A 12,687-nucleotide genomic window follows, 5' to 3' on the forward strand; every position below is an offset into this window, starting at 1 on the left:
TTGGCCGAATAGAGTGAGGAATGATGTGATTAAAAAATGGGGGCCGAACCCTAGTTCCTGAGTTGCGTACATATCCTTGGTGTTACGGGAATCATGCCGTGTGTAGTTCTGGATCCAATTGTGAACAAAACTGATGGAATTGTTGTAGGAATGGTCGTATGTTTTGGAAAATGTTCTTTTGGGAAGGATAGTATCGGATGGATTTACGCAAAGTCATGAATGTGAATTTGAGACGTTATGGATGTATCACAAAACAAATATCAGAACGGTCATGGAGTAAAAGGTGGGAAATTACTGGTGGTCGGTTATGTTTGAAATACTTGCAGGATGTGAATGTTATGAATAGAAACCAGGGCGAAGATTGCTTTCGTTTGAAGGACGGTTACTTCCTGGATTACCTGCAAAAGTTAAAATACAATGCATTCAAATATATATGGATTATTGCGAGAATTTAAACATGATGAAAATTCCCTTTGGACCATGAAGGTTGTCTTTGAACGGTGAGGATTATGTTCTTAGACCGTGACGTCCTGGACCATGAATCATGATAAGGGATTCCTAGGCCATGAAATGATGTCCTCGGGATATGAGAATGATTTCTCTAAACCATTACGCCTTTGAATAATGATGTGCAATATTGAGAGATCCTTAGCTCATGGAATGGTGTCTTCCGGCTATGAGGATGATGCCTTTGGACTATGACGCCTTTGGATAAAATGGTAGTATTACAACCCATGAAATGCAAGAATATGATGCTTGGTCATATACTAAACAAGATAAAGCTTAGTCTTGTGTAAGATTAGGAGAGTGCTTAGCCCAGGTGAGTAGATGATAGTAAATAACGTAATGGATATAACATTCTGTCTTATGCGGGAAAAGACATTGCTTAGTCTCATGCAAGAAGAGAAGACAATGCTTAGTCTCGATGCAAGGAAATGAAGTGCTTAGCCTTATGCAATTGGGGAGGCAATTCTTAGCCTCATGCTAAGAGGAGACAATGCTTAGTATCATGCAGGGAAAGGTAGTGCTTAGCCTTATGCAATTAGGGAGGCAATGCTTAGCCTTATGTAGGAAGAGGAGACAATGCTTAGTCTCGATGCAAGGAAAGGTAGTTCTTAGCCTTATGCAATTGGGGAGGCAATGCTTAGCCTCATGCAGGAAGAGGAGACAATGCTTAGTCTCGATGCGAGGAAAGTCAGTGCTTAGCCTTATTTAATTATGGAGGAATGCTTAGCCTCGGGCAGGAAGGGGAGACAATGCTTAGTATCGATGCAAGGAAAGGCAGTGCTTAGCCTTATGCAATTAGGGGGCAATGCTTAGACTCGTGGAGGAAGTGGAGACAATGCTTAGTCTCGATGCAAGGAAAGGCAGTACTTGTCCCTATGCAATTAGGGAGGCAATGCTTAGCCTCATGCAGGAAGGGGAGACAATGCTTAGTCTCGATGCAAGGAAAGTCATTGCTTAGCCTTATGCAATTAGGGAGGCAATTCTTAGCCTCATGTAGGAAGGGGAGACAATGCTTAGTCTCGATACAAGGAAAGGTCGTGCCTATCCCTATGCAATTAGGGAGGCAATGCTTAGCCTCATGCGGGAATAGAAGACAAATGGAAAAGTATAGTATTTCTTAGATGAAGAGTTCATGCTACATAGTTTGTTGTCTTGAAGACAATGTCTTGATGTATCTACAAATACCGTTGTCTTATGGTTCCTGTATTCAAAGAAGAATTGTGAGTTATGTGGGGGAAGGTTGGTTCACGCTTTTGTCTTCTGCCTTGTCTGTGCTCCTGTCTTGAGATCCTGTTTGAGTTACCCTGGGTAACATCTGGCTGTCATAGGAAATGTTTTTTTGAAAAACAAAATGCATGCATTTGATAAATATAATTATTTGAAAAAATATAGTAGTATGCGATATCAAGTAAGTTAGACGAACCAATGACTGTGACATATTCTAGAGGCATTGGGACCTCCTTGTTTTAGACTTTTGAGGGTCCACCTCAAAATTCTGCCCCAGTTTCTAACCATGGCAAAATGAAAATTTTATTAAGATGTGACCAAACCCACATGGCTGCCAACGTATCCTCTCTTAAACGGGAATCATGTCAAGCATAGTTCAATTACATCAAATGAAGAAATATAAACAATCCTAAACATAGTATCTCTTTACTACGTCTGAGTTGATAGGTTTTGGCCAAATTTCTCCGTCTATTTCTGCGAGTATGAGTGATCCTCCTATTAGTACTCGATGAACCATGTAAGGACCTTGCCAGTTGAGTGAAAACTTCCCTTTGGGTTCATCATGATGTGGAAGATTTGCTTCAGCACTAACTGCCCTAGTGTGAATTATCTAGGCTTGACCCTTTTCTTGAAAGCTCTGGATATTCTATTCTAGTAAAGTTGACCGTGCCATACCGCATTCATTCTTTTTCCATCAGTGAGAGCTAGTTGTTCATAATGACTTTGTATCCATTCTGCATCACTGTGTTCAACCTCTTATATGATTCTCAAAGAAGGAATTTCTACTTTGGCGGGAATGACGACTTCAGTACCTTAGAGCAGTAAATAAGGAGTCGCCCCAGTTGATGTGCGAACCGTGGTGCATTATCCAAGTAGGGAGAATATCAACTACTCATGTCATTGTTTGTGATTATCTACCATATTCCTTAATATCTTCTTGATGTTCTTTATTGGTGGCTTCCATAGCTCCATTCATTTGCGGCCTGTATACCGTGGAATTTTCATGCTTGATCTTGATGGTTTCACATATATATCTCATCAAATCACTGTTAGGGTTGGCGGATTTGTCGGTGATGATTGATTCTGGCACTCCGAACCGACAAACAATGCAATCCCGAACAAAGTCTGCGACGACCTTCTTAGTTACAACTTTGTAAGATACGGCTTTAACCCATTTTGTGAAATAGTTTATGGCTACCAGAATAAATCTATACCCATTTGAAGTAGCGGGTTCGATTGGACCGATGACATCCATGCCCCAAGCGGAGAAACACCAGGGTGCGCTTGTTGCGTTGAGTTCATTGGGTGGCACTCTTATCATATCAACATGTACTTGCCATTGATGGCACTTCTGGATATACCTGATGTAGTCTATTTCTATAGTCATCCAAAAATATCCTGCTCTTAATATCTTCTCAGCTAAGATAAACCCATTCATGAGTGGTCCGCAGGTTCCGGCAGGTATCGTTTCGAGCAATTTGTATGCTTCCTTGGCATCGACACACCGTAACAACCCCAGATCCAGAGTCCTTTTGTACAAAATTCCTCCACTTTAGAAGAAGTGATTGGATAACTTTCGAAGTGTACATTTCTAAGTATGACTTGCGTGTTCCGGGTATTCCACTTTTGCTAGATATTCTTTGATGCCGTGGAACCATGGCTTTCCATCGGTTTCTTCTTCAACATGAGCATAATAAGCCGACTGACTTTGGATTCCTACCAGGATAGGGTCGATGAAACCCTTGTCTGGGTGTTGTATCATGGAAGATAAAGTATCCAATGCATTGTCGAACTCATTCTGAATCCTCAAAACATGCTTGAATTCTATCTTTGTGAATCTCTTCATCAACTCTTGCACATAGTGCAAATATGGTAATATCTTGGTATTCTTTGTAGCCCATTCTCCTAGAACCTGATGTACCAAAAGGTCTGAATCTCCAATTACCAGTAGTTCCTGAACATTCATGTCAATGGCTAACCTGAGTCCTAAGATGCAGGCCTCGTATTCTGCCATGTTGTTGGTACACGAGAATCTGAGCTTTGTAGATACTGGATAGTGTTGACCTATTTTTGATACTAAGACAGCTCCAATACCTACTCCTTTGAAGTTTGCCTCTCCATCGAAGAACATTCTACAACCATCATATGTTTCGGTGATATATTCTCCTACGAAAAATACCTCTTCATCGGGAAAATACATTTTCAGTGGTTCATATTCTCCACATACAGGATTTTCTGCAAGATGATCCGCCAATGCTTTCTCTTTAACCGCCTTCTGAGTTACATAGATGATGTCGAACTCACTTAGTAGTATCTGCCATTTTGCTAACTTCGTTGTAGGCATGGATTTTTGGAAGATGTATTTTAGAGGATCTGTTCTTAATATGAGGTATGTGGTGTAGGCACAAAAGTAATGCCTCAACTTTTGAGCTATCCACATTAAAGCACAGTAGGTGCGTTCCAACAAAGAATATCGTATTTCGTATAGTGTAAACTTTTTACTCAGATAGTATATGGACTGTTCATTTCTTCCCGTCTTATTATATTGTCCCAAGAGATAGCCGAAAGCCCCATCTAGTACAGATAAGTAGAGTAAGAGAGGTCTCCCAAGTTCTGGTGGGACAAGGACCGGTGGTTTGGACAAATATTCCTTGATTTTGTGAAAGTCTTTCTGGCATTATTCAGTCCAGTTTGTTGCATCATCTTTCTTCAACATTCTAAAAATCAATTCACAGATCACAGTTGATTGTGCTATGAAACGACTGATATAAATAAGATGCCCTAAGAAACTCATCATATTTTTCTTGTTCTTTGGAGGTGGCAAGTCTGGATAGCTTTGACCTTTGACGGATCCAATTCAATCCATTGGTGACTGATGATGAAACCTAGCAATTTTTTGGCAGGGACTTTGAAGGCACACTTTGCAGGATTCAGTTTCAGATTGTACCCTTCGAAGCCAATTAAAGAATTTCCTCAAGTCTTCTATATGATCTGTGATTCTTCTGGATTTGATGATGACGTCATCCACGTACACCTCTATTTCATTATGAATCATGTCATGGAAAATGGTTGTCATGGATATATTGTAAGTGGCTCCAGCATTCTTCAGGCCAAATGACATCCTTTTATAGCAATACATCCCCGATGGAGTGATAAAGGTTGTCTTTTCTGCGTCCTCTTCATCCATCCAGATTTGATGATATCCTGTGAAGCAATCCACAAAAAATGGAGCTCATGCTTGCATAGTTGTCTATCAGTATGTGTACATTGGGCAACGAAAAATCGTCTTTGGGACTTGCTCTGTATAAATCTCGATAATTGACACATACTCTGACCTTCCCGTCCTTCTTCAGAACCGGCACAATGTTGGCTAATCAGGTTTGATATTTAACCACTCTGAGAACCTTGGCTTTGATTTGCTTAGTGACTTCCTCTTTTACCTTCAAACTCATATCTGGCTTGAATTTTTTGAGCTTCTGTTTCACTGGTGGGCACATGGGATCGATGGGTAACTTGTGGGCCACTGTGGATGTGCTCAGACCAGTTATATCATCGTAAGGCCATGCAAATATGTCTCATACTCTTTCAGGAACTGTATGTACTCTTCCTACTCTAATGGTGATAGGTGAATACTTATATAGGTTTCCTTGACTGTTTTGGAATCTCCTAAGTTAACTGTCTCGATTTCGTCCAAGTTAGACTTAGGCTTGTTTTCAAAATTTTCCACCTCTCTGACAATTTCCCCAGGTATTACATCATCTTCCAAATACTCTGAATCACTATCCTTATGATGCGTTGTCTCATTACATGTCACAATCGTAGATTCATCGAGATAATTAATAATAATACTGTAGAGAAAAATGTAAAGGATAATAATAAATACTAAAAATAGCAATTTATTAAATAAATATTGAAAACATCAAAAGAAGTATGGCTCGATGACTCGAGCAATCATTTCAAAATAGAATACGTTCAAAACGAAAATAATGAAAAATTCTTAGATGCTCATAAAATTACTTTCAAAATAAATGATGCTAATTGTCAGGCTACCCAAGAACTCGATGGGCCCGGGATTTTGCAGCAGTCAAATTTTAAGAATAGTTCCTTTCTCCATGGTATGAATAGTAAGGTCTTCCTCCTCCTCCTCAACGATCACACTGTAGTCCATGTTTTAATCATCCAGAAATAGATTCCTTAGGCCAGCTAAAGCTTCGTATTCTTCAGACCCCTATATCACGTCATTTCACATGTCTGGTGCAAATGTGATACTGGTTGTTCCAGCGGATAACAAAGACCACGCCATGGCGGAGACCAATTCTGGTATTCGTGCCAAGTGTATTAATACCCAACCCCAAAATTTGTACCATGACACTTCGGTTGCACTAGTTCGGTGATACCCTGGAGATTCTTTCCGAGACCCTTGCCAGGCTCATACCCTGTCCATAGCAATATACTTTCTATCTTGTTACTCCACCATTTGTCTTTATCAATTGTATTGACGCGCTCGATGCGATGGTACGTTTCTCCACCTAACTTCCTTCTATTTTCGACGACTGGAACAATCTGATTGGACTAAATGGGATTACTCCCGTCTCCATGGATGATTATTTCCTGGTGTTTCCATTCAAACTTTATAGCCTGATACGGAGTAGAAGCTATATCCCTAGTGGCGTGTATCCAGGGTCGTCCCAATAGTAGGTTGTAGGTTGCAGATATATCCAGCACTTAAAACTCCAAATCAAACCAGGTCGAGCCTATCTACGGGCTGAGGTTGATCTCTCCAATTATGGTCCTTTGACACCCATCAAATGCTTTCATTTTCATACTCTCTGCTCGTATCTCATACAGACCTTTACCCAACCTCTTAAGAGTAGTCGACAGACATATGTTGAGACTTGAACCCCCATCTATCATTACCCTTGTCACTCCCCGAACCTGGGGGGCAAGACCAATGCCCGGTACTTCTCCTATCCTTGCATACCAACTTGCGACTCGGGGACTTTGAATATATAATATCATATTTTGGCCATGGGCCACATTGCAAGACAATTTGTGAATGCTGACTAAACATCGATATAAAGCTGGGACGACAAGTCTGGGATGACAAGGCTGTCATAACTACTACAGCTGGCAAACCAACAATATATACATACAAGGCCTACAAGCGCAATATACTGCACTACTGACAGGATATGTCTACTAGCCTCTACCGATGGATGTACTGTGATCAGAATAGGGCCCTGACCTACCCATAACATATATATATATATATATATATATATATACACACACAAGATGGACATAAAACTTTAGACCCGACAACTCCGAAGGACGTGAAGCTTACTGATCAAGCTAAACTTGGGCAACACCTATTGATGAGGTCTACCCGTCTATCTGTCTAAACCTTCACGCATGAAATGTAACGTCTCTGGCAAAATGGACGTCAGTACAAAATAATGTACCGAGTATATTAGGCAACAAAATAACTTAAAGCTGAAACTAAACTGATAATATAATAACTGAAAGTAACTGGGAGTCAAAGATAATCTTAAAAATATGCTTACCTGGTGATAGTGACTCAACTCTTTCAATATAGTAAGTAAAATGGTTGTCCGGCCTTGTAAGGCTCGGTATATATAACTGCTCTACCGTAGTAGGATCACTCATAGGTTCTCGGCCAAACTAGACTCTGTATCTCGGCCATTCTGGGCTCGCTCATAGGCGCTTGGCCACAGTAGGCTCGGTATATAACTTACCATCTGATTAGAGGTTGCCCAATAGGGGCTTGCCTACCGATTATAGCTCGATGGTGGTGAAAATACTGTAATAATATATATATATATATATATATATATATATATATATATATATATATATATATATATATATATATATAGACCCTCTGATCTCTTGACTAGAAGAAGACAATCCTCAATTGAATATAAAGTCCCAATAAGGGAAAATACTATAACTTCTCTTTATGCTTTGTTATCAAACTCATGTAGTTACGAGATTATGCCAAAATTAAGGAAGGTCTTAGCCTTAATATACATGATACATTATTTCGTATTGACATCCCTTTTGCTAGGGACGCTGCATTTCATGCGTGCAGGTTCAGATAGATAGACGGGTAGACCTCCTTAGTGGGTGTTTCCCGAGTTCAGCTTGATCGGTAAGCTCCACGTCCTTTGGAGTTGTCGGGTCTAGAGTTTTATGTATATCTTGTGTATATATGTATATATATGTTATGGGTAGGTCAAGGACCTGTTCCGATCACAGTATATCGATCCGTATAGGCTTGTAGACATATCCTGTTAGTTAGTGCAATATATTGGGCTTGTAGGTCTTGTATGTATATTTTGTTGGTTTGCCAGCTGTAGTAGTTATGACGGCCTTGTCGGCCCAGCTTTATATTGTTGTTTAGTTAGCATTCACAAATTGTCTTGCAATGTGGCCCATGGCCAAAGTATGACATTATAAGTTTAGAGTCCCTTAGTCTCTAGTTGGTACGTAATGATAGGTGAGGCACCGGGTGTCGGTCTCACCCCCAGGTTCGGGGCGTGACAACCCTGGAGATGAATTTGTCCTCAAATTTCACTGTGATATGTAGTGCCCTATTGTGACTCAGTCCTTCCGGCGGCAACTCGTCTTCATGGAAAGTAATCTTATGGCTTTCCAACACTTGTCCTACCATATTGCCCATTTCTCTACTAGTGGTGTTATTGGGGACATAGGCTTCATTTAATACCTTTATCAGGGGATTCTTGTATGCCTTGGAGTAGTGATAAAATGGATATTTGAGTGGAGGCTTTGTTCAGATAATCAACCACATAATATTCTCTCGCTTGTACCTTTCTCCAAAGGTCATCCGGTCCAGTCTTAATGATAGGCAGTTTAGAGGCAGCTTCTTTGCTTGTTCCTCCCAAATGCTCGGGTGTATAAACCCTACTGGATCTGGTCTTGCCTTGTGCTACACCTGTTTCTTCCATTTTTGCCTTTCCTTTCCTTCTTGCCTCCACAACATAATCCTATGGTATAAGATTAGACTTATAAGATGGCGTGGGTGTTACCATCACAGTGAAGGCTGTTGTTACTTCAACCTCAAATGGAGTAGGTACGGCTACCTCAACTTCAATTGGTGCTTGTGTTTGCACTACAATGGGTGTGAGGGTAACAGGAGATTTTTAGGATCATCCACCTCTTGAATGAGTCCAACTGACCTTTCTGGATCCCATTCTTCATCGGTCTCTATCACATTCACTCCCTCATCTCTGTGATCTGGGAGAGGATTGTTACGAACATTGGATTCAGTCTCCATTGACTGTATGACTTTAGTGTCAATCAATGTATGGATCTTGTCCTTCAGAGTGCAACATTCATCAATGGTATGATCCTTCATGCCCGAGTGATAGGCACACCTCTTGTTTGGGTTAATCCATTGGGAGGAGTTTTCCATAGCAACAACGGGGATGGGCATGACATAACCGACAACCTTCAGTCTATCGTAAAGTTAGTCTATGGGTTCAGCAATTGAAGTGTATTGTCTGGGTGGTCTGCGGTTGAAATTTGGTCTTGGTTTTTGGTAGTTTTGGCATGCTGGTATGGTGAGTGGTATATGCTGGTTGGGTGTTATAACTATAGTAAGTGACTGCAGGCTGTTGGTATCTAGGGGTGAAGGCTGGTATGTGGGTGAAGGTGTTTGGTATATGAGAGGAGACTTCGGACCTTGGGCTACCATTACTGCACCAACTTCTTTCTTCTTAGATATACCTCCCGACTGCAAAGCTTTATTTGTGGCTTGGAGTGCTTCGAAATTCGTCACCATTCCACTCTTAATTCCTTCTTCTATTCTTTCTCCCAGTTTGATGATATCAGAGAACTTATGGTTTTCAATAACCATCAATCTTTCATAGTATTGCGGATCCTGAGCCCTGATGAAGAACTTATTCATTTGTTCTTCTTCCAGCGCTGGCCTTACCTTTGCGGCTTTAGATCTCCACCAAGTAGAATACTCGTGGAAAGTTTCCATTGACTTCTTTTTGAGATTCTGAATGTAGAAAACGTCTGGTGCATTTTGTATTGAACCTGAATCGGTCCATGAAGTCTGATGCCATGCTCACTCAATTAACCCATTTCTTTGGGTTTTGACTGAGTTACCAAGACATGGCATCTCTAGTGAGGCTCCTCATGAATATCTTCATGCGGATCCATTCGTCCTTGCCAACCCCTACAAGCTTGTCACAATATGTTCTTAAATGCACCTTTGTCTCACCTGTTTTGTCAAACATTTTCAAACTTAGGAGGTTTGTAACCCTCTGGCAGTTCTACATCTGGCTGAATACACAAATCCTCATCATTCAAAACCTCAATTCCTTTACCACCTTAGACGCTTTGAACTCTACCAATAAGTTTTGTGAGTTATTCTGCCATGTTCTTGATGAGCAGGTCCTTCTTAGCGGATTTAGGTATGTATAGGGTTTGTTATGGGATGAGGGATAAAGTGTCCATGTATATAGGATTTCTTTGGTAGACTCCGAGAATTTGGGCATAATAATGGTCATTGGTTGAGTTTTGTGGATCATGAATAAGTTGTTATGAATTCTAGGGAGTGTGATATATAGTCGTTTGTGGCTACTGAGTCGGGTGATGATGGTGTTGTTGAGTGGTAGGTACCGGTGGTGGGTTCTGGTTTTGAGGAGTTGTGGCGTATTGATGTGGTACGGGAGGATTTTGTGGATTTTGGTTTTGTGTGTTTTGGGGAGGTGCTAGGTTTTGGGCGTTTGTGTTTTGTTGGTTGATACCGGGGATATTTAGGGTGAGGGAAAGGTTTGCCAAGTTTTGGACCTGCTCAAGCTCTCTTTGTAACTCCAGTATTTTCTGTTCCAGACGCAGGACCAAATCGTTCTGTGCTGGAGGACTTCAGCCATCTGAAGTTTCAACGTTTTCTGCATTGTCTCTCCTGTTACCACTTAAATCATTCGTCTTTCCTTTCTCTTTGCTTTTGCCTTTAGGATCACTTGGTGGAGGACATCTGGATCTAGTGTGATACGCGGATAATGCCAGTATGCACGAACCAACCTTGGGGAATGGGAATAAATAAAATAAAATAAAAACAAAATGCAACCAAATCAGTAAGGGGTATTGAAAGAATGCTTGAAATATTAAACATACCTTGCAAAATAAATTCGTGTCCTATTTTGGGGACCTCGGTGTGCTCGAAGTAGGCCTAACGACACATAGACTTGGAGAAAATTGATGTCATAATGACATATGCCTTATTACACTTGAAATATAAACTAAACTAGAAAGCAGTAAAATAGCATTCCCCTAATCTACTCTGTCTCAGAAGGACCTTCCCCGTACTTGGATCTTTTGACTCCATTGATTAGATCTCCTATGTTTGATAGGAGCCCTCCTTCATTGCCAAACATGTTTTGACAGCCTGCAATCCTTTTTCTCATTTTGCCTTCACGTTCCATCAACCCTTCCTCTAAATATTCCAATCTTTTTGTTGACTTGGTGGCAATTTTCATCCATTCATTGATTGCTGCCATATTAAATTTGTGTTGCTTAAGATGCATAGCTTCATATTCAAAGACCCTCTTGCGTAACATCATGTACTTGACTTGTGCTTCAGCAACATCATCTATGATCCTATTTTTCAGATTAATACCTGACTTGATGTCTCCTATTATATCATCCACTAGCCATGATGATTAGAAGTACGCATGACTAGCATGATATCTGTCTGGCTCAATACTATCCTTTTCCACAATGACTTTCTAATTCCATATATGCTGTGCCTCGAACTTGAATGGTATAATGTCCCCTTTAAAGTCTACTTTGTACTGGACCATGTTTGAAACTTGAGGTATAACCTATTTTCTTCCCATTTGTCTCATTACCTTATGGGAGCATAAGGATCAATTCCCCTCAACCCGATCAGTACTAGATGAGTAGTCTCTCTTGACCTGATGATGAACTCGCTGCTAGGAAACTATTCGAACATCCAATGTACTTGCTCGTCCGTCAGATTGCTGAAGAAGTGCACCCATCTCATAGCATTTCTAGGTTCTGCAAACCTATATGGGATAAATATCATTCTCTTTTGGTGATGGTGAGCTATGTGGTCATTCAATGGTTGATGCAGGAGATACTGGCAATATAGTCATGTTTGAAAATGTTCTAGTAACCAAACTTGCAGTAGCAAATTACAACCCTCAAAGTACCCAAACCCCTTCTTGCACCTATCTAGAGCGTGGTACATTTCAGCTAAGATCATGGGGATGATAGTGTAGGTTTGACCCTCAATGCCTTCCATTAAGGTCTTGGCGACCATGACTAGACGGGTGTGGATCCTTCCCCCTTTCATCGAAAATATCAGCAACCCTAAGAAGCAGATTATGAACCCGTAGACTCTACGGTGCGGCCAACCCAAGGAAGTAATGACAAGTTCATCATGATGAAGGTGGTATAACTTACTATTCCCATAACGTTCATAAAGGAATTCAAATGGGATGTATGGCTTCTTCAAACAAAACAACTCATCATTTTTCTTGAAACCTAGCATTTTCAGAAAACCACGAGGGGTGCGATTCTTTGGTGCCAATAATCCAGGACTATCCCATGGCAGATTAGCAAATCCTCCTATTTCCTCCAAGATAGGAGTCATCTCTATGTCACTGAAGTGGAAGACAACCCTCTTCTCATCTCAAAATATAGTAGCGGCCTCAATCAATGCTCCATTCGGTCTGATGTCTAACAAAGATGGCAAATTACCCAGGACCCTTCTTACATGATTCTTGTCGCAAGGTGCGATATTTTTCCACCAATCCAGCAACAAAGGTGGGATGTTTTGGACCATGCCGAACCGGGGAACTTCGTGCTCATTTTCTGCAAACAAGTAGAGTTAGCCTTTTCCCCCTCCAGATTCGACTATTTACACACTAATGA

At 40.8% G+C, this 12,687-nt stretch overlaps 1 protein-coding gene across 1 annotated transcript; it reads right to left on the reverse strand.

Annotated features, from left to right (window-relative positions):
• Nucleotides 1-3,325: 3,325 nt before the first annotated feature.
• Nucleotides 3,326-4,078, reverse strand: LOC138874026 (uncharacterized). Its single transcript, XM_070152528.1, has one exon. The coding sequence runs from the start codon at nt 4,076-4,078 to the stop codon at nt 3,326-3,328; it is 753 nt and encodes a 250-aa protein (XP_070008629.1).
• Between the last annotated feature and the right edge of the window lie 8,609 nt (nt 4,079-12,687).

This window comes from Nicotiana sylvestris, chromosome 7, assembly GCF_000393655.2.
Source record: "Nicotiana sylvestris chromosome 7, ASM39365v2, whole genome shotgun sequence".
NCBI classification, from domain to species: domain Eukaryota; kingdom Viridiplantae; phylum Streptophyta; class Magnoliopsida; order Solanales; family Solanaceae; genus Nicotiana; species Nicotiana sylvestris.